Source organism: Aspergillus lucknowensis (genome assembly GCF_044049455.1).
Source record: "Aspergillus lucknowensis strain CBS 449.75 chromosome Unknown BJX67scaffold_3, whole genome shotgun sequence".
Lineage (NCBI taxonomy): Eukaryota > Fungi > Ascomycota > Eurotiomycetes > Eurotiales > Aspergillaceae > Aspergillus > Aspergillus lucknowensis.
In genome coordinates, this window is record NW_027263547.1 from 503,418 (window position 1) to 523,879 (window position 20,462).

Here is a 20,462-nt window from a genome sequence, read left to right on the forward strand (position 1 = left end):
GCTGTCTCTACAGCGTAGAACAATGGCGTTTGCCCGTCAGAATTTGTGGTGTTGGGGTCAAGATCAGAGCGGGCAATAAGCATCTTCACTATCTCTTCATGTTCTTTCTCAACAGCGCGGCACAAGGGCGTCTCTTCATCGGGGCCGAGAACATTGGGGTCGACATCATCGCGCTTGAGCAGCAACTGCGTCAGCGCTTGAGACTTCTTCTCAACGGCAATACACAACGGCGCGTAGTTATTGGTATCCGGTTTGTTCGGATCGATGTCATCGCGCTCCAAAAGCAGCTTCACGATCTCTTCGTGTCCTTGGTTCATCGCGCTGCAGAGCGGAGTGAGTCCGTTTGGCTGACAAGAATTGCAATCAACATCACTATTCTGCAGTAAGAACTTGACTATCTTCTGATTCCCTTTGGCCACAGCGCAGGACAGTGGAGTCTGTCCACTCGGGTCAGGAGTGTTCGGGTTACTCCCAGCGGCAAGAAGCAGCTGGACCACCTCATGATGTCCATTCTCCACTGCCCATGATAGAGGGGTTTGGCCATTGGAATCCGGGAGATCGATGTCCACCTCAGGGCAATCCAGTAGTCGACGCACAACCCCAGTATGTCCGTTTTTGGAAGCACCACAAAGTGGGGAGAAGCCATGCTTGGAGTCTTGCGAATTGAGTTCGATGGAGCCAGTTTCAAGCAGAAGTTGGACTACATTCTCATGGCCTTCTTCTGCGGCCCACGCAATGGGGGTTCGGCTATCTTGGTCTGTGCAATTCAGGTTCACACCCGGCGTGCTCAACAGCAGCTTCACGATCGTGTCATAGCCCTGGCTGGCAGCAAGGAAAAGCGCTACCTCCAATTTGTTCGGGGTGGACGGTGCAGCCTCCGATGCCATTGCTCTTCAGGGTGGGCTAGTGATCGAATTGGGGGTTGGGGTGACGTCTAGGACGGAATGAAATCGAAATCCATGGGCGCAGGCCGACATTTGCGGGCCACGGAGAAGAGGGCAGACTCAATTCTTGAGATAGAAGGGTCTAGCACGTGTCTATCTCGCAAAGTTTGTTCTATTTTTCTTGACGTGATCCCACACGAACTTGCAGGATCAACAGCCGTGCCGGTGCCGAGTCTCCAGACGGTGATAAATATGATGCTCGCTGGGGATCGGACTTGAGCTAGCCACGTGTGTCGCCGTCACTGGCCCTCGAAAGTCAACAAAGGAAACAATCGTGCAAGAAAGGAGAATACTGGCGCTGATTGAATTTTTTTTTATGGTTGATTCAAGAGATAAAAGCAGACTCTTGTGATAAATTATGAATCTGTGGATTGGTCTTGCTTTGCCGGATTGGGCATGGCTGTCTCTGCCCGAAACTATTATTTATATGTGCCTAACCGACGCAGGCAGACTCCGGAATGATTCGAAATGCTTCTTTCACGAATAAAATGGCAGATCGGCTGAAACCAGAGTGTCCCTCCCTTGGGCCCCTCACGCTGCTCGCGGTGGGCCTATAAAGATACCATTAATGGATCCGCTTGTCCAACGCCAGCCCGAGTCGTCTTGGTCACCAAACACTTCCATCGATGGACAATGCCGAATTTACGTTTGAGGCCAATTCCGCTCCCAAGGTGGTCAATCGGCATTGCGTGAATCTGAATGGATGGGAAACGAGAGCACGACCCCGCTTCAGTTTCTCCATGTTTTCCCCGCTGCTTCAACAAACTGGGGCCATGACTCACAGACGACTTCAAATTCAGCAATGGATCCGTTCTTGACCACCTCGTTTCCCCTGTCTATCCATTTCCAAGCATGTCGTCCACAGTGACCATCGAACTTCCTCCACGCGAAGAGCTGCGCAGTCTGCCCGATGAACCTGAGCAAGGTTATGGGCCTAACCCAGAGGTCCCAGTCGCCCGAGTGAAGCAAAAATGGAACGAACCCTCGATCAACAAATGGCGCATTGCGGCAGCTTTCGCTAGCTTTGCAGTTGTCGGTGCCAGTGACGGTGTGTACGGTGTGAGTTTCGTCTTCGACTTGAATTGAGTTGGTTGTCGACGTGGTCCACTGATATTCCGTAGGCTTTAGTTCCCTACGTACGAATGCCCAGCGCCTCGCTATTCCAGCAGCTCCCTCGTTTAGGCAATGAAAGAAGGATCCGTGCTGATGGCCTGTCTCGTTCTAGATACGTGAAGACTTCAACTTGTCCACGACCGTCGTTTCCCTGATCTTCATGACCCCATTTGCGGGGTATACTTTGGCATCTATTGCAGTGAACAAGATCCATATGACTTTCGGTCAGCGAGGCATTGCGGTTATCGCACCATTATGTCACCTCGTCCCTTTTATTGTTATGGCTACATATCCCCGCTTCCCCGTTTTGCTAGTCGCATACGCTTTCGTTGGGCTTGGTAACGGGCTGATCGATGCCGGCTGGAACGCATGGATCGGGGACATGGTAAACGCCAGTACCTTAATGGGGTTCCTGCATGCATTTTATGGGCTCGGGTAAATGATGTCAGGCCCGTCATGGAAATCAGCCCGCTAACAGGTCTGTACGATCAGAGCTACAGTGAGTCCTGCTATTGCAACAGCAATGGTCGACCATGGTTTGGATTGGTACACGTTCTACTTCACCCTAGTCGGCGGCGCCGGTTTGGAACTCGTCAGCAGTAGTTTGCTATTCTGGCCAGAAAACGCGGCGCGATTCAGAGCCAACAACCCCAGAACATCAGGTTCTACAAGAGACTCGAGAACAACAGAGGCCGTGAAGAGCCAGGTCACCTGGGTTTTGGCGTTCTTCCTCTTTGCATACATGGGTGTTGAGGGTGAGTTTTGTGCTCTTTAGCCAAAGCACTCACACTAACTCGATGAAATACTGCAGTCTCAATCGGTGGCTGGATCGTCGAGTTCATGATGCAAGTGCGAAACGGAGATGCTGTACAAGCAGGTCTTATTCCCACTGGGTTCTGGGCCGGTATTACAGTTGGCCGGCTAGTACTTGGGTTCTTGAATGAGCTAGTCGGCGAGCGAATCGCGGTCATCATCTATCTCGCTCTCTCGATCGTCCTTGAGCTTATCTTTTGGCTCGTCCCGCAGTTCGTCATTTCCGCCGTGGCTGTCGCATTGATAGGCTTCTTCATGGGGCCCCTGTTTCCGGCCGCAATAACCGTTGCAGCCAAATTGCTTCCCAAACATTTACACACCCCGAGCATTGGGCTCATCTCCGCATTGGGAGGTAGCGGTGGTGCTATGTATGATCCCTCGCCCCAAAGTCAAAGTAGCTGGTTCACGACCATCCACACTTGTAGGGAAGAGACACTGACCGCTCCCCTGATTAGTCTGCCTTTCGTTGCTGGCGCAATCGCGCAGCCCCATGGAGTATCGAGTCTGCAGCCTTTTGTGCTTGCCCTTCTCGTAACTATTGCTGCCCTCTGGCTTCTTCTCCCAAGAAAAGCCCAGCATTCTCATGAAAACTGACCCAGACTTCATCTCATCCGGTTCCCCGGATTGGTAGGTATTACCCCGAGAACTATTCATTTGACGGCACTCACCTAAACCAGCCTGCCCTCTCCGTAATTATGCTGCACTTTTGATCTCTCTCGGTTGCTATGCCTGCTGACGCTTTACACCCAAAATAGGCTGCATAAATTAGAACACCCCATTCGAGGAACGGTTTCTGCGAGTAAAACCGGCTGTTCCATGATGCAATGCCTCAGATCATTTCAGTAGTATTACTTCCACTCATTCTTTTCACAGGATATGTGTGCCGCTAGAGTCTAAACCGTCAGGCTGCCCTTGAGCGGTCATCCACACTTCAACCACATTCAATCCACCCGACTGCTTGTTTGAGCGTATTTACTACAAAACCATCTGTCACTCCTTCTCGAGCTAACGCTGTTTCATCTGTTCTCGCGCCCTTAATTAAATAGGTGAAGAGTTTGCAGAACAAAGGCAAGCATGATGAACAATCAGCCCACCTACGATACTGGGAAATATATGTAACCCCGATAAATGCTCAAAACAGGAATAATGGGGAATAATGGCTTGGAAGTTAATGATTGGATTATCAATAGGCTCCAGGAGCAGTTTTGTTGCGGCCGCTTTCGGCTGAATTCAGTGGCTAAGGCCTTGTTTCAAGCCACTTCAATTGAAAGCTGGAGAAGAATCAGAAGATTCCCGTGTCATTTCGGCAGCCAGGTGATATGATACATGGGGGTTTGAAGGCTGTGACAGGGAATCGATCCCTTCCAAGATATCAATCAGGTTCCTCCAGCTTCAATGTCGAAGCCCCTTTTCAATTGTGCCAGAGCAATCTTTTGGAGAATTTGAAGGGCTGTCGTCGCCGACAAAACTTGTCAATCGATTCCCAGCCGCAGTCCATTCTTTGAACTATTCATAAAGACTCCTGTGATTGGCTCTGAGCGGAGAAATTATTGATTGGTGCCTATTCCCAAGAATATCTTCAGGAAAATTCCAGCATAAATCCGTCCGGAGTTATGGCAGTGGCAGTGGCCCAAGTGTCACGTGTTGCCACCCCGACCGACCCGAAACCAAAGCGCCTGTCATCCCGGCGACTGTCAATAATAATCCCATCACCTCTGCCGTCGTCAGCCTCCCTTTCCCATCTCTTCGTCCTTCGCATCTCACCCTCATCCTCCTTTCCTTCGACGGACCGTGATTTACCTACTCGGACTATCCTGCCCATCTACCAACCCTCGAAGCACCCTCCTGCCATCCTGTAATCTCTGTGACTCCCTGTGAAACGAGCCATCGGCGGACTTTATTTGCGACGACGTGGTCTTGTGATCCACTAATCTCTCTCCAACCTCGAACCTCTCGCACAGCACCACCATGTCTGAGCAACCCTACGATCCCTATATCCCCTCTGGCTCCAACAACGCCGCCAGTGGCAGCACTGCGCAAAATGGCGACAACCGGACACGGGAAATCGACCGGGTGAGTATATAACATTATTGTCTACGTATACTTTTGTGAAGGTCTCTCGTCTTTTCGGCCTTAAAAATACCTTAAGCCGAAGGTTCTTCGCTTTTCAGGCGATCGCGACCATCCTCCAAACATAATTTTCGCGGCAGCCACCGTCTCCTATTATTCGCGGTTGCGTTCTGTTATTTCCCTCTCGTTTGACCACAAGGATTGCTAATTTGTGCCTTCTATCACAGAAAATCCAAGAAACCGTTGATACCATGCGTTCCAATATCTACAAGGTTTCCGAACGTGGTGAACGTCTAGATTCACTTCAGGACAAGACCGACAACCTGGCCGTGTCAGCGCAAGGTTTCCGCAGAGGCGCCAACCGTGTGCGAAAGCAAATGTGGTGGAAGGACATGAAGATGCGCGTGTGCCTGATTATTTGCATCATTCTTTTGCTTGTGGTGATCATCGTCCCTGCTGGTGAGACCCACATGGAATCCCGCGCTACTTGAAAGGCGCAGTCGAAGATGCTAACATTGAGTTTCTCTCCAGTTGTCACCACTACTCGTTAAGCTACGAACGTCCACGACAGTCATGTTTCGCGGAGGAAAACCTTTCCAACCAGGTGCTCTGCGTTAAAACCGCCACAGCTTTGTTTTCAGCCTCTAATACCTTGTGTGCTTTTATTGGGCGTCAATTCCTGCTGTTGTGACGAATAAAGCCTTGTTTTTGCAGGTCTTGGACGCGATGAATTGATCTGGTTCTTTCGAATGAGGGCGATGCCACACGGCTCCCTGGCGGCGAGCTTGTAAATGATACTCAGGTGTTTCTTGTTTTGCGGATGTTGTTGCGGATTTTTCTTTCTCAATGCTATCGTGCCCTTCTCCCTCGCCTCCTATAATGAATATTATTATTCCAGAGCCCGTTCCCGTAGGACCCAGTACTCCGTCGAGGACGGGAGTGATTGGAAGAAGCAAGGCACCCGAGAGGGACAGGGCGGGTACCGCGTTTGACAAAGTCAATTCCACAAGGCGAGGTCATTAGCTGAAAGAATCAGATAATGAGACCCGCAGGATTAGGGGCTGCATTTGGGCTCTTAGGCTCTATCCACACGAGAATAAAGGGGATATTCTATTCGTTGGTATACCGCGAGGGATGGGGGAGCAGATCTAATCTGATAATCGAATGGCATTTCCGACAGGACGAACAATGAGGGCTTGAAGGGAATCCACTCCATGGCATATTCCTTGGTCGGATGCCCACTCTCTTCCCGCAGCAGAAAAGGGTGAAGAAGGCCACGAAAAAAAAAAAAAACACCGGAATTGGAGATCCCCACTGCACTACTCGGCTGTCTGAGTCACAGGCAGTCTGTCGGTTCCGATACTCGCAGCTCAACGGTCTGCAATTTTGCAAGGTTCCCCCCAGGCTCTTCCTTTTCCGGGAAGGCCATTGGGTCGTTCAAGTGGCTCATATATACATATTTTTGATAAATCGCTCAGCGTTGGCTCCCAGCCAAATACGTCCTTCCTGTCATTGCAGAATTGGGGGGTTGCTCAGCCAAAGAACCTTGGGACAGTCCTCAAGTAAGTTGCAGGACCCCAATTTCGATCACGATCCCAAATTTTTTGCTTTTTACCTCCTTGAAAATTGGGTGAGCAAAAAGAAAGGAAACGAAAATTCGCGCGTCACAGAACAGACGAATGGTTCCTGGAGAGGAGTCTGGGCTCTCCAATGATTTGCAGGGAAGGCGGTAAATCGGTCCTAAACGGTGAAAGCCGCTGCTCCGCACAACCATTTTTTCCCTCATTGATTGTGACTCCTCCGCTCAACTCCTGTGTCGATACTTGAAAGCAAAAAATCTCACTCTCTCGACCCCCTCTCTTTGTCCCTCTCGTCTAGACCTTTTTGTCCAACTAGCCCGGAAGAAGCTGCCGCATGCTGGTTGGCAGAATGTTCTCCCTTCGCACTGCTGTGCGGAGAGCTTCCACCACCAGGCCCCTCCGAGCGCTCTCCGCACCGCATGCCGTCGCTTCTACGAGACCCGCCTCTCCCACAGCTCGCGCCTCGCTCAAAGCTTCTGCTGTGCCGTTGCTGCAGAGCCGCCGTTACTCGCGTGCTGCCGACCCCCAGCACTCCTCCACCCGAAGCACCGTTGTCCAGCTGCTGAGCAACATCGGCTCCAAACGGGAGGTTGCGCAGTACCTCGCTCACTTTACCTCGGTCTCTCAGCAGCAGTTCGCCGTCATCAAGGTCGGTGGTGCCATCCTCACCGAACATCTCGAGACTCTTTCTACCGCCCTTGCGTTCCTGAACCATGTTGGACTTTATCCGATCGTTGTCCACGGCGCTGGTCCTCAGTTAAACCGCATGCTTGAGGATGCCGGTGTTGAGCCGCAATTCGAAGATGGTATTCGCGTCACCGATGGAAAGACATTGGCTCTGGCCCGGAAACTGTTCTTGGAGGAGAACCTGAAGTTGGTGGAGGAATTGGAGCGCATGGGCGTGAGGGCTCGCCCTCTCACCGCTGGTGTCTTCCAAGCCGATTACCTCGACAAGGCGAAGTACAATCTGGTGGGCAAAATCAATGGTGTCAACAAGAACCCAATTCAGTCCGCCATCGATGCTGGGTGCCTCCCTATCCTTACATCTATGGCGGAGACCCCTGATGGGCAGGTGCTCAATGTCAACGCCGATGTCGCTGCCGGAGAACTAGCCCGCGCCCTTCAGCCTCTCAAGATTGTTTACCTTGCCGAAAAGGGTGGATTGTTCAATGGTGACACAGGTGAGAAGATTTCAGCCATCAATCTCGACGAGGAGTACGATCACCTCATGACACAGTGGTGGGTGCGTCACGGTACTCGCCTGAAGATCAAGGAGATGAAGGACCTCCTTAGCGACCTCCCCCGTACCTCTAGCGTTGCCATCATTCATCCCGCCGATTTACAGAAAGAACTCTTCACTGATTCCGGAGCTGGAACTCTAATCCGACGAGGCAACAAGGTGCACACTCGTACATCTCTGTCCGAGTTCGAGGACGTGGCGGCTCTGAAGGATGTGTTAATTCGCGACCGGGAAGGGCTCGATGCTCAGGCAATTGTCGACCGCTATATCGAGGCTCTTAAGGAGCGTGAGTTCAAGGCCTATTTCGATGAGCCCATGAACGCTCTGGCTGTTGTTCTGCCTCCGCAAAAGGACGTCATTTCCGCTGCTGCCCACTTGGCGACGTTTACCATCACCAAATCTGGTTGGCTGACAAACGTTGCCGACAACGTGTTTGCCGCTATCAAGAAGGATTACCCCAAGCTCGTCTGGACTGTCAAGGAGGATGATGAGAACCTGACATGGTTCTTTGACAAGGCCGATGGTAGCTTGAGCCGGGAGGGCGAGGTCCTTTTCTGGTACGGCGTTGAGAGTGGCGATGAGGTGAAGCTGCTTGTCCAGGAGTTCACCCAGCATGGCCGCCAGATGTTCGGTGATCTCAACCTTGAGTCTAGGCTCCAGCGTGCAGCGCAGGCAGCTACCAACATTGGTAACGCTGGCCAGAAGCGGACATTTTCCACCTCCAGCAATGCCCTCCGCTCCGCACGTGCTGGAAGGCCCACTATTCCCATCCAGACCATCCGAACCTACACCACAACCAACCCTAACCCCCCGCTAGGAGAGAAGAACAACTCCAACACCAAGCCCTCCAAGGTTGCTCTCATAGGTGCCCGTGGTTACACTGGACAGGCTCTGATCAACCTCATCAATGCCCACCCTCACCTGGACCTGCGCCATGTCTCTTCCCGCGAATTGGCTGGCAAGAAGCTGCAAGGCTACGACAAGCGCGAAATCACCTATGAGAACCTCAGCCCCGATGATGTCAAGCGCATGTCAGCCAATGGGGATATTGATTGTTGGGTCATGGCTCTGCCGAACGGAGTATGCAAGCCTTTCGTTGAAGCAGTAGATCAGGGTGCCCAGGACGGAAACGTGATCATCGATCTGAGCGCCGACTACCGTTTCGACAGCAAGTGGACCTACGGTCTCCCCGAGCTGATCAGCCGCTCCAAGATCGCCCAGGCCACTCGCATTTCCAACCCAGGGTGCTATGCTACCGCCGCGCAAGTCGCTATTGCGCCCATTGTCCCCTATCTCGGTGGACAACCCACCGTTTTCGGTGTCTCTGGCTACTCAGGAGCTGGCACCAAGCCAAGCCCTAAGAACGACGTACAGAACCTTACCAATAACATCATCCCTTACAGTCTGACGGACCACATCCACGAGAGGGAGATCAGTGCCCAACTCGGTACCCCTATCGCCTTTATTCCCCATGTTGCTGTGTGGTTCCAGGGCATCAGTGTAGGTTTCCCCAGTACGGTCTATTGTTCTTTCAGATTCGCTGACAATTATGCAGCTCACTATCAATATCCCTTTGAAGGAAGCCATATCCTCTCGGGACATTCGCAACATCTACCAGGACCGTTATGCCGGTGAGAAGCTTGTCAAGATCATCGGTGAACCGCCACTGGTCAAGGCCATCGCTGGCCGCCACGGTGTCGAGGTTGGTGGTTTCGCCGTCCACTCCGGTGGGGACCGTGTCGTCGTATGCGCCACCATCGATAACCTCCTCAAGGGTGCCGCCACCCAATGCCTACGTAAGTCCTCCCTTTACCTTGCAACCTATACCCAGTCTAACCTGAATATAGAAAACATGAACCTTGCCCTAGGATACAACGAATACGAGGGTATCCCTCTTGAATAGACATTTAGCGCTTTGTTATAAACCAATCCTCCATGTGTCGTATAAAACCTGGTATTAGTCAAGGGGTAGGTCTGTTAGATAATTCGAATCTGTCTTGGTTTCTTTCTTCTGTTCGTCTAAATTGAGAGTATTTACTTCCCTGGCTCTACTTCTTGTATTGTCGCTGTTTTGCATCTCTCATACATACCCTGTGCCCGTTTTCGAGTTGCTATGGGTTAGGGGTTGTTGGGCAAGGGGTTGGTTCTCCTACGTCCATAGTAACTTACCTCTTTGATGTTTGGTCTTTCCCAATAGAATGTCGTCGTTCGTGATCTCATCTGATTCTGCTGTTAGTTCTGGGCACATGATTCCGTGATGGATGCTTAAGTGGGTTCCTTTAGTGCTATCCTTGATGACGAAGGGGGACAAAAGTTATCTACTCAACTGGCTCTGCTGTCGCCTGACGTACACAATCTAGTCAGTCTCTCTATCTTTATCCACTCCGCTGGTCTGATACCTCCAAAGCGTATACTCTTCTTGCATCGTCCAGCAGCTCGTGGCTTCAGTCTGGAACCGAATGACACCACGAGTGGGTTTCCTTCCAGCCTGTTCCAAGTGGGTAGTCTATGCGTCTTAATATGTGGTGACCATACAAGGGACTTGCCTGGGGTGTCAATCTTTCTTGCGAGAAGATTATCAGGTAACGCCCTCAGTGCCCCCCGCCGCGTCCTTGTCCTTCTCCCTCACTTTCTCTTCCAGTTCACCCACCTTCTCTAGTCCAAGTCCATTTCCGACATTTACCCCCTATCCCGCACCTCCGGACCTTGAGAGGTCAAAGTCGTTCCCCAGCGGACAACTCAACGATCTTTCTGCAAACGTCAATCTTTTCTTCGGGGTCTGGCGGTCAACTTGCTTCAACCCGTGGAGTACTTGACTTGGTCATACCTCTACGTCAGCTCTAACGTCGTTTCATTGTGGTTTGCTCATTAAAGCTCTTTTAGAGACCAGGCATTGAAAGTCAACCTCGAGTTGGTGCTTGGTCGGTAATCCTCCTGCGTTCACAATCCGCACACTCGACGCACAAGAAGGGTACAAAATCCTTTGAGGGTTCTGAGAATATTTCGAGACTGAACCTGCAGGAAAACTCCCGAGTTCCTAGAGAGTTTGAAACCTCCTGGTAAAAACGTAGAGAACCGAAGATGTTCTATAGTCACGAAAGTATGAGGCCCATATTATCTCGGTTCTTTCAGAGAAGCGCACTGACTGTTGCATCCCGGTTGCAGTACTCACGTCTCCCGAGCATGGGGTAGCCACGGTTTGGTATACCGCCATCTCCGAGCAGAATCCCCATCATGTCTCGTCGTGAGTTCTAACGAATTCTTGCTGTCCAGGCTCGTTGCAACTCTTGGGGCGAGATCCGTCTCCAGAAGGCTGAATCGAAAGACCATACTTGATGTCGATGTGCCCAAAGCATGCGGTGTCATCATGGATCCAGTCGCGCCCATGGCACTCCGACTCCAGAGCAATCTACTGTAAGCCCTTTCCTCCCAATCGAGGTAGGATGTTGACGAGCGATGTTATCTAGATATGGCGTTTCTAGGGTATACAGCCAACAATGTGGATATACCCTTCTCGATGCCCAGGCAATGCACGATAGGATGAGAGCAATGTTGAGATCAGTTCCAGCTGGAGGACTGGATCCGTCTGCTGGAAAAGCCAGGTTTGTCTTCATTAGCTTTCAAGGCCCGTCGGTATACTCACTCTAAGTTAATATCCTAGACCTGACCAGCTCGTCCTTCCCTACGATCCCTCATTCCTACCGGAGAACAATCTTCCTGGGCTCGCGATTGATCTATCTAAACTGAATAGATTGCTCGTAGCAGACGGAAGTCAACAATCTAGCGTTTTTCTGCCCCGAACTCCAGACCTTAGCCAGTCTGCTCCTTCGAACAGTTCGAGTCTTCGGCTGAATATCCCCTCCGATGATAATATCCTGAGAGCCATGGGCGGTTTCAGCTCTGAAGCAGATATTGCGAGTTCTGTCCAAGGAGGTCCTGATTTCAAGAGACTGGCGGCGACAAGCGTTAACGAGGACGGGGGTGTGCTCCTTCAGCCTGACTTTGAGTTTGATGAAGATGGAAATATAATTGAGCTCGGGGCGAGGCAGCAAAGTGAAGCGAAAGCAGTTAGACGTGGCAGCGAAGCAAGAGAAAACGAGACGACTACTTTCACTTTTGACGACCAAGTAAGTAAAATATGACTCCGGGTGCGCAAAAGACATCTAACTAATCCCCTCAGCCTATTCTCGCCGATGTGGACATCGAAATGGCGATAACAGATGGACAAACCCGACCAGCTCCTCAAGCCATGCCTTCCGTCTGCTTCGGCGTCCCAGCCGCCGAAGCAGAAAACGCAGACGACCGCGACGAGGTTATAATGCGCCAGAGATACAGAGCTCCAAAGATCCTCCCTTCAGATGGGGAGACCGTGCTGCGCGGTAGCGACTTGAGCCAGATGAATGATAACTATATTCGTAACATGGCAACGGCCACCAGACAGAAAAGGCACAATAGGTTAACGACGCAGGCGAAGAAGAACGCAGCCTACTGGGTATTTGGCATGGGAATCGGGTGTGTGGGCACTGGCGTGGGAGCCGCTCGCGTTCTACACCCGCTGCATTCCTTTTCTGGACGTGAGTTGTATGAGTCCCTCGTTTCTAGCAATACAGGCCACAAGCGTTCTCGAGAAGATGACGAGCTGTCCGAAGGCCGACGTGTGCGAGCGAGGGACGAAGAGGATGAGCACATGGGAATGGCGGGACCTTTGGATGACAATAATCTCTGGAACCAGGTGAGTATCATCCTGTGCCTTTTCCCTCCACTTTCGCGGAATAGGGCTCTAATGTCCCAGGATGTTGAACTCGGTCGTCACGCCTCACCACCCCTCCACGACGACAACTCCTCGCAGATGCCCTGGAACATTACCGCCTCCATCCAGAGCTCGCGCCACGAGACCTCCGCAGCCAACATATTCCGCGGCTTCGGAAGTGTCAGCGATTTCTCATCCCGTGGCATCCCGGAGTCTGCTAGCTGGTTTGCTAGGGATCCCGGTGCCGGTATCTCAGGGATCGGAAGAGCACGCAACCGCTTAACCAGCGCAAGCCCTCTCGCCGGACGCGGATTCCCCTACAACATCGACAGTCTTTTAATTCCAGGCTACGGAGATGACGACCTAAATAAACTTGAGGGCTTTAACCTCACCGAGTACCTGGAAGACAATCCAGTAGGAGACAGCAATTCGATTGTGGAGGCCGGAGGTCCATCCTATATAAGCCAACCGGCGCTTCAGAACAGTCTCTCCGAATCAGTTATGGACCAGGAGGGTCTGAATTTCCTGGATTTCCTAGCTGCGAAGATTAGTTCGTTGAATCTGGCGAGGGATGAAGCTGGGGAGGCTCCTTCAGCGGGAAACGAGATAACTTTCTCTATACTCCTGCATCCGAACAAGACCTCTCGCGCCGTCGCGACACAGGGTCTCATGCATATTCTTGCCCTTACCACAAAGGGCTTCCTTTCTATACGCCAGAGCGCATATGTTGATCAGAGCAGCGAAGAACACGGAGTTCGCTACGAATATGGCGAGATTTCCATACGTCTGGTTGATATGTGACCGCTGACGGCCACAAGTATATTTACCTTACTCCCGAAGCAACAATGTGGAACGCTCCTTCAGCCCGAAAACTTATTTTCGGGGAAAAGTTGCTACCGATTTATGCTTTCTCGCTGGCCATTTCTTATCTCCTGGGTCATGATTTCTTTCTTTTCGTCTTCGGGATATTTTCGTTCAATGTGTGAGTCGAATTTACAATTACCCCATACAATGGGAGCTAGTTATAGCAGCGCAAGTTGAGCATAGTAACGCCATAATCTGAATAATAATGCCAGTCTTATAAACATTATTGAGCAAGATCTCTCCTGGATTGCTGCTCAAGTATCAGGTATCCAGCGCGTTCGTGAAGTTCAAGCCGTGAATCATGACTGGCTTGGGTGCCCCTCAGGTTCCTGGTTTGATTATGGTTTGGATACCAGTACAGTTCAGTTTGCAACTTCAAGTCACGGTTCAGGTCAGGTATGTACAGTATGACAACACGAAGTGAAATACCATTATATCTTCACCTCAACAATATTATCAAGAAGCAACCAAGATACTATCCAAAGCCATACCTTCAACTCTTCCTTTCCTCTCGTGGCCTCTCGAAGACCCGCGTCGAATTGGAACCTCCAATTCGTTACACTTACCCCTCCCTCCCTCCTCCACCCCAAGCGCAAAGCCAAACATCCCACTCGCGCGGGCATAATTGGTGCAGCCTTCCCCAGTCGCTCAGTTTGTTTCTGATCACCTTATGTGCTGGGCACGGGAAGATTCACGTGTCGTTGATGGTGATTGTGGCTGTGTCCATGGGAATGTTGAGGTGAGCATTCTTCCATTCTGATTGACTCGTGGGGAAAAGGGTCGCCTTGCTAGCGACAACTTCCTTCCATTCCTCTGAAGGTCGGGTTTCAATTCTTCCCCAACGAGTAATAGTATCCTCGGCTGGATGAAGAGCTCAGATCCATGGTTTGTGAAAATACCGCGATTTTCACAGGGCCCGGGTAAGGTCCGGTATAAGTGTTGTGCAATGGTTGCCGACCGTTTTGTACCCGTTCGCCATACCACTGTATGCAGTATTGGAGGTATGGGTATTGCGAACAAGAACTATAGAATAGTATTGCACCTGAGGAAGGAGTATCTCATCCCAGGTTCCTGAATATTGAAATGGTTGATATCGTTCTTAAGTAGACAATAAGACTCCCTCTCTGTCGCTGCCGAACTGTCATTCTATTGGCGTGGCCGAGAATAGCAGCGAGGGGATGGGTGGATGAGGGACGCCCATCGTGGGAGTGAGCAAGGAATCTGATTACTGGGTGGGCGTCGTCAGCCGCGCGTGACGGTTCCGCTTCACTTCAGCCTGCTTCAGCTCACAGCGCAAATTGTTAAATGGAAAGTCAATTGAGATTAATTGGCTTGAAGGTATGTAGACCCTCAGACTTGTTTGGCTATTCTGAATTTCGTTCAGTCGAGGTGTGTGGAAATTACGGGTAAGGTCTTGTCGTGACGCTCGCGTAAGTTAACCGCCGGCGTCTTGTCCCGTCTCGTCTCTGTTCCGTCTTCTTTCCTTTTCACTTTCCCTCCCTCCGAATCCCTCGCTGCGTGTCGTGTCTTGCTGCCCCGCGACTTCCATCGCTTATACCTCTCTTAAAGGCTTTTTCATCTCTTTTCAAGTCAGGGACACCCGTCAATACTTTCACCATCGATTTTTTCGCCCCTTTAGTCGTGAACATGGGTCGGACGGTCGACCAGGAGGTTCACGCGGCGTTTGTCGAGTTCCGCGCCAAGGAAGACGATAAGGTGCGTGACTCTCGTAATTCCCGTAATATTTCAGCGAAACCGCTTCAGCACTGCATCTCGTCACTGTCACTGACATACTAACCACTGTTCTGTTTTCCTCAACAGTGTCTCTCCGTCCAGTGCATCTACTGCCAGCAGATCCGCGCAAAAAATACCTCGCGCCAGAAGCAGCACCTGCTGGAGTGTCCTGGCCTTCGCGGCGCCCAAACTCAGCAGACCCAACCCACTCAGCCAGCCCCGAATGGCATCGGCGCTGCAAATGGATACCCCCCAAATCCCAACGCCCCAGGTCCAACGGCACCAGGACCTGCGCCAGGACATGGCGCTCTCTCGGCTCCTGGAGGGGCCATGATGGCTAACGGCGTCGGCCCCCATACAGCTCCCCTGCAGGCTCCTTTGCAAAACCTGTCGGGCCGTCCTTCGTTGCCAGCTTCCGGTCCTGTTGCTGGCCCTTCGGGGGCACCACCCCCGCAGCCACCGCGCACAACCCCGAAAGCGAAACCGAAGAGCTCGACTTCAAGCCTCCCTGCTCCTCCTCTCGATGACGTCCATGCTGCGTTCGTTGAGTTCCGTGCGAAGGAGGAAGACAAGGTAAGCGGAACCTGACTGGCCACTACAGTAAACCCGGTCCTAACCCGCGGCAGTGTCTCTCTGTTCAATGCATCTACTGCCAACAGGTTCGTGCGAAGAATACTAGCCGGCAGCGCCAGCATCTCCTGGAGTGCCCTACCTATCTCAGCGTCATGAAAGACTCTATCCCCGCAAATAACCTTCTCCACACTTTCCCGGAAGGCGAAGTCGCCCGTTCCCTGCAGATCCCGGCGCCTTCCCTGGAGCTGGACTTCCGCTTGAGCCTCAAGATAAACCCGAAGGTTGGAGTTGGCCCAGGAATCTGGGGTCACAGGGACTGGGTTACCTTTGTCGGTGGCCAGTGGGCTGGTAGATGGGGTAAAGGAGTGGTCGTGGTAAGTTTACTCGTAATATCTGTGAAAGCGTCACTAATTACTGTAGCCCGGCGGACAAGATTCCCAGGTCATTACCAAGGACTCTACAAGCCTCCGAGCGAACTTCCTCCTCCAGACCGCGGACGAGCCGCCCGCATTCATTGTGGTCAAGACCGCTGGGTGGTTGACCGGCGCGAAAGATGTGCTGGACAAACTCGGTGATCCTACAATGGCGGACGGAATCAACCCCAACTCATACAAGTATCGCGTAAACCTCTCCATGGAGACTGGGGATGACCGATATACCTTCCTCAACACCTTGATGTGGATCTCCAGCGGCTGCCGGAGGGGCCAAGAAAGTAAGTTGCTCTTCAGTCTTTGGGCTAGAGTAGTGACATTAACCTGCTCTAGTCATATTCGACGCCTTCCGTGTCAACTAAACCGAACCGCGGCGATATTGCACTTCCTTGTTCGTTTCGAGCGATTCCTAGTTGTTATGGGTAAACTGTTTTAGTACGTTCTTGACGGGCAGAACACACTCTGGATCATCTAGGGTTTGGAGATGGATTCTCCCAAATCTGCTTAATGCTTCCTTTTGTTTCTATTCTCATGACCTTTCCCTTTCTCTTTTTAGTGGTTTGCTTTCTTTTATATGTAAGGTATTCTGGCAGCGGGAGCAAGAATGTGAATTCACTGAACGGATCTGATTGTTCTTTCATTTTGTTAACTTCGAGAAACCAGTATGCTTTGTATGTCTCGTACAAAGAAATTCTTTCCTCCCGACCAGATCATCCTCCAATAGTTGGGCCGATTCAACCTGCGTTTTTTCAAACCCGTCACTGGCAGTGAAGTCTGTACGGTTCCATACCGGAGGAAAACTTATGTAAACCGCGATGGAAAGAGAAACGGTAAAGAATACAATAATACTGGCACTGACGACTCGTCAACGAAACTTAACCTGGAGATGGATGGTGGCAAGAAACTTCCACATCTAGAGCTTGCTTCATCCTTCACCGAACAGTGGGGGGAGTTTCCAAACAATAATACCGAAGTACGGGAATGAGGAGGAGACTTCCACTCACGCATCGAGTTGTCCTCCTAGATCCCCTCAGTACCGCGACCGCTCAAATGCCAGGCTCGACGTTAATGCCTTGACCCCGCTTTGACGACGGGATGCGTTTTATGTCGCCTGGACTTCTGGGATTTGGGGGGGTTTGTTGTTCTTGTGCTTTGACATCTTTGATGGCGGTTTGATCTTGCGCCACTGCCGAAGGTGAGGAAGGGGATGGTGAGTTGGAGAATGGGGGAATTAAGATACGTATGCGGTTTGCGCTTGGTTAACGATTCCATCAACTTGATTTGGATGAAGTAGGATGGATAGGTTGTGGATTCTATGGGTTAATATGAGATCTATGGGTTAATATGAGATAGAATAGATACTATAGTTATTTTCGTGAAGCATGCATGATTTACAGGTTCGTTTTACTATGTTTCCGTGATCTCTAAAAGCCTACACGATTGTCAGTGCCATGTTTCTAGAAATATATCAGTGGGAGACTTACCCTTCTCGGTATTTCCCTCGCCCATGCTCTTACTGCTGCTGCTTCCGCTCTGGATTGCGCCTACGATGCCATCCATGTACGGAGCGCCACTCCATTTCTGATGGGTCAGGACATCAACGCCCAGTTCTTTCTCGCGCGACTGGATGAGGCGGACGTAGGCGAGCATGCCCTCGTCCTTGAACGAGCGAGAGAGCTCAGCTGTGACTGTGGCGCCAGAGTGGATACCAGCAAGGGAGATCAATTGTAGAACGAAGCTACTGTTGTTAGACTTATTCTCGTTTCTTGGGGGACAGGCTTACCCATGTCGTGCGAGATCCCAGATGAATGACTTGAGGGAGGCCTCGTCAAACCCTTGTCCCATCCAGTTGAAGGACGGGCTAAGATTGTAGACCAGTTTCTTGCCAGGATGGGTGGCCCGAACTTCTCCAGCGAGCTTCGCGGCTTTGTCGACGTTTGGGTCACCAGTCTCGACCCACAGAAGGTCCGCATATGGGCCGAACTCCTTGGCCCGCTTGGTGGCAGCGGGGAAGCCCGCGCGGTAATGGTAGAACCCTTCTCTCGTGCGAGGGCTATCGCACGACCAAACTACGGGCGTCTTTGTGTAGTCGCTGGCCAAGACCCGGCGGCGGGATATGGAGAGATCTGGGTGTTCCTTTACGTGTTTCCTGTACGCGTCGCGCGCGGCTTGGGGTGCACCTTCGGCCTCGAGATGCGCATCGACAGCTATAGAGAGTTAGACGGAACCCAAGAACAGATAAGGTTACGTGCCCTCATCAAAAGTCACAAGCTTGTGTTTCTTGACCCAGTCCAATTCAAAGGCGTCAATCTCCGAAGGGGCTGCTCCTTCCCTCTCCATGGCCTGTAGGGTTTCTGCGAGAGGTTCGACCTCTTCCGTGATTCCGAGAATGAACTCGTGGTCCCGTACATCAATGGCACTGCTGAGTAGCTTTCCGCTCTCAGAGTCTGTTCGCGCAATAACCAGATTTTCCACACCCATCAGATCCCACTGGAAACGAGCCGCGACGAGTCGGTTGATGTGTTCTCCAATCGGAACCAGGACCTTGCCGGCGAGATGGCCGCACTTCTTTCCGCCGTGTAGCTGGTCTTCAAAGTGAACTGCAGCAGCGCCGTTCTCGGCAAACAGCTTGGCCAACTTGAGGACAGCCGTCAAACCACCGTGTCTGGATGCGTCAGCAAAATCATTTGAAAAAGTAGGCACACGTACCCTGTGTCGCCATCGGCAATGATCGGTCGTAGGTAGTCAGTATAAGGGGTGGACTTTCGCTGCTCTGGAGTCAATTTCCTCCTCGCATCCCACTGCTTCCGGTCGTGCAATTGTTGTGCTTTGAACAGTCTCTGAACTTGGTTCGGGACCGTGTTGTACGGATAGTCTCCGAAATCCGGAGACACTTCGTTGGTAGTAGTCAACACCGAGGAACACGCCCACCCGGAAATATAAAAGACCTCCTGATTAGGAGCTTGCTGTGTCATCTGTACGGGATCAATTGCGCCCACTGAACCATAGATGAGCATACGAGCACGGTATCGGATCGAAGGGGGGAGAACGTACTCGTGTGGACTGGTTTCTCCTCGGCAGCTCTTTCGTTCAAAAGATTGAAAAGCTTCCGCGCCATCAACGAACTCGGATAAGATTGTTGTAAAGTACCCCGTTTGCTGACCACATCGGCGGCGGAGTAGGGCCGCTTGATCCCCTCGAAACGGGGGGAATTCCACCACGCCTCGACATCTTTGATCTGCTGTTCGTAAAGAGTATCCTCCGCAGCTCCGGCTTTATCGGCAGTCGACAAGAGCTGATAGGAATCGGTGGGCAGCGCGGTTGAGACAGGAGGTTGAACGGGAGCGAGTGACGACGGCGACATCCGCGGATAACCGCACGTGAATGGGCGCAGGGCAACGCGAGGGGGACCGCCTGCGGCCGACGGGAGAGGAAGGCGTCGAGGAATCCGACGAGGCACTGATCGCAGCATCGTTCAGAACGGTTGCGAAAACCCTCTATGAGCGAGGGGAGAAGAGTCCGCGAGAGAAGTGAAGGTGGTGGTGACGATATTGGCCTTTTTTGCTTGGCCGAAGACCGACCTCGGCCTGAGCCTGAGGTTGCCGTTTCCCCGCCGCCCGCTTGTCCAAGGAATGCTCTCTGTGCTCTCATCCAAGCAGCAGTACAAGGACATTGCTGTCCGGCCCGAATGTCCCTTGAATATCGCCGATGTGCTTGAATAGTCCGAAAATCGGCCATTGCTTTTCATCGTAGTCCCAACTCAGCCCTGCAGACAGGCGACTGGATTGTCACTCTCACTTCGATAGAAGCTGCTGGAGGACACTGGTTTTTGCCTCAATTTTGACCAAGCAGTGAGAGGAACTGACTACTGACCAAGCATGAAACATTCCCAACGAGCAAAGAAGCATCGCCACGTCGACATGTCGAAGAGGCATGACCTCGCGAGGAATGATGCTCGATTGGGAACAGTTTAGGCGACTCTCCCACTGACTGTCATTTCATGCCAACCTCCTTGTCGGCTTGCCCTCTGGGGACAAGGAGGTTTGATAGATCTCGATCTGGGGGCTGAAAAGCCGCAGCCTCCCCCCATTTCCGAAGCTTCAGCTCCAACCGCGTCAAATGCCCCCCAAGATGGGCGTCATCTCCGGTCCGCAGTCCCCAAGTGCTCGCACTGCCGTCCTCAAACTAAACCGTTACTGGAACGATTTCGCGCCGCTAGACCAAATCAAGCAACATCCAAACTTCCAATGTTGCGGGCTCATTGTTCCTGTCGAAATTCCTCACGGCGTTGCGGCTATTACACTCCAGAGCTTCGGATGAACTACGCAGTTTCTCTCCGTCTGCCAACTG

General features: G+C 51.8%; 7 protein-coding genes across 7 annotated transcripts; 6 read left to right on the plus strand and 1 right to left on the minus strand.

Annotated features, from left to right (window-relative positions):
• Positions 1-1,796: 1,796 nt before the first annotated feature.
• On the plus strand, positions 1,797-3,464 carry BJX67DRAFT_369658 (MFS transporter; the record flags this gene model as incomplete). Its single annotated transcript, XM_071030793.1, has 6 exons — positions 1,797-2,003; positions 2,066-2,080; positions 2,170-2,492; positions 2,550-2,812; positions 2,869-3,238; positions 3,326-3,464. The coding sequence occupies 6 exons, from the start codon at positions 1,797-1,799 to the stop codon at positions 3,462-3,464; spliced, it is 1,317 nt and encodes a 438-aa protein (XP_070890454.1).
• A 1,374-nt stretch (positions 3,465-4,838) lies between these two features.
• BJX67DRAFT_377244 (SNAP receptor SNC2) lies at positions 4,839-5,491 on the plus strand (the record flags this gene model as incomplete). The annotated part of the gene is made up of 3 exons (XM_071032056.1): positions 4,839-4,943; positions 5,168-5,399; positions 5,472-5,491. 3 exons carry the CDS (start codon positions 4,839-4,841, stop codon positions 5,489-5,491), a joined length of 357 nt encoding a protein of 118 aa, XP_070890455.1.
• Positions 5,492-6,053: 562 nt separating this feature from the next.
• BJX67DRAFT_162144 (uncharacterized protein) lies at positions 6,054-6,725 on the plus strand. Its single transcript, XM_071024964.1, has one exon. It carries the CDS (start codon positions 6,175-6,177, stop codon positions 6,652-6,654), a length of 480 nt encoding a protein of 159 aa, XP_070890456.1. The 5' UTR covers positions 6,054-6,174; the 3' UTR covers positions 6,655-6,725.
• Position 6,726: 1 nt separating this feature from the next.
• On the plus strand, positions 6,727-10,153 carry argEF (bifunctional acetylglutamate kinase/N-acetyl-gamma-glutamyl-phosphate reductase). The gene is made up of 3 exons (XM_071024962.1): positions 6,727-9,260; positions 9,316-9,556; positions 9,608-10,153. Exons 1-3 carry the CDS (start codon positions 6,855-6,857, stop codon positions 9,661-9,663), a joined length of 2,703 nt encoding a protein of 900 aa, XP_070890457.1. The 5' UTR covers positions 6,727-6,854; the 3' UTR covers positions 9,664-10,153.
• Positions 10,154-10,841: 688 nt separating this feature from the next.
• BJX67DRAFT_389080 (Rad21/Rec8 N terminal domain protein) lies at positions 10,842-13,311 on the plus strand (the record flags this gene model as incomplete). The annotated part of the gene is made up of 5 exons (XM_071034450.1): positions 10,842-10,860; positions 10,943-11,174; positions 11,228-11,362; positions 11,422-11,827; positions 11,941-13,311. 5 exons carry the CDS (start codon positions 10,842-10,844, stop codon positions 13,309-13,311), a joined length of 2,163 nt encoding a protein of 720 aa, XP_070890458.1.
• Positions 13,312-15,021: 1,710 nt separating this feature from the next.
• BJX67DRAFT_377247 (DUF3237 domain-containing protein) lies at positions 15,022-16,474 on the plus strand (the record flags this gene model as incomplete). Its single annotated transcript, XM_071032057.1, has 5 exons — positions 15,022-15,090; positions 15,196-15,681; positions 15,735-16,055; positions 16,102-16,393; positions 16,446-16,474. The coding sequence occupies 5 exons, from the start codon at positions 15,022-15,024 to the stop codon at positions 16,472-16,474; spliced, it is 1,197 nt and encodes a 398-aa protein (XP_070890459.1).
• Positions 16,475-17,042: 568 nt separating this feature from the next.
• Positions 17,043-19,907, minus strand: BJX67DRAFT_162507 (methylisocitrate lyase ICL2). The gene is made up of 6 exons (XM_071024967.1): positions 19,167-19,907; positions 18,822-19,110; positions 18,365-18,777; positions 17,896-18,319; positions 17,597-17,850; positions 17,043-17,544 (listed from the first exon to the last, which is right to left on the minus strand). The coding sequence occupies exons 1-6, from the start codon at positions 19,582-19,584 to the stop codon at positions 17,537-17,539; spliced, it is 1,806 nt and encodes a 601-aa protein (XP_070890460.1). The 5' UTR covers positions 19,585-19,907; the 3' UTR covers positions 17,043-17,536.
• Positions 19,908-20,462: the final 555 nt, after the last annotated feature.

Coding starts and splice junctions, on each gene's coding strand:
- BJX67DRAFT_162144 (XM_071024964.1), top strand. CDS start 6,175: ATGCCCACTCTCTTCCCGCAGCAGAAAAGGGTGAAGAAGGCCACGAAA.
- argEF (XM_071024962.1), top strand. CDS start 6,855: ATGCTGGTTGGCAGAATGTTCTCCCTTCGCACTGCTGTGCGGAGAGCT. Junction 9,261..9,315: donor TGTGGTTCCAGGGCATCAGT/GTAGGTTTCCCC, acceptor ACAATTATGCAG/CTCACTATCAATATCCCTTT. Junction 9,557..9,607: donor TGCCGCCACCCAATGCCTAC/GTAAGTCCTCCC, acceptor ACCTGAATATAG/AAAACATGAACCTTGCCCTA.
- BJX67DRAFT_162507 (XM_071024967.1), bottom strand. CDS start 19,584: ATGCTGCGATCAGTGCCTCGTCGGATTCCTCGACGCCTTCCTCTCCCG. Junction 19,111..19,166: donor GGAGAAACCAGTCCACACGA/GTACGTTCTCCC, acceptor TCTATGGTTCAG/TGGGCGCAATTGATCCCGTA. Junction 18,778..18,821: donor ATTGCCGATGGCGACACAGG/GTACGTGTGCCT, acceptor TGACGCATCCAG/ACACGGTGGTTTGACGGCTG.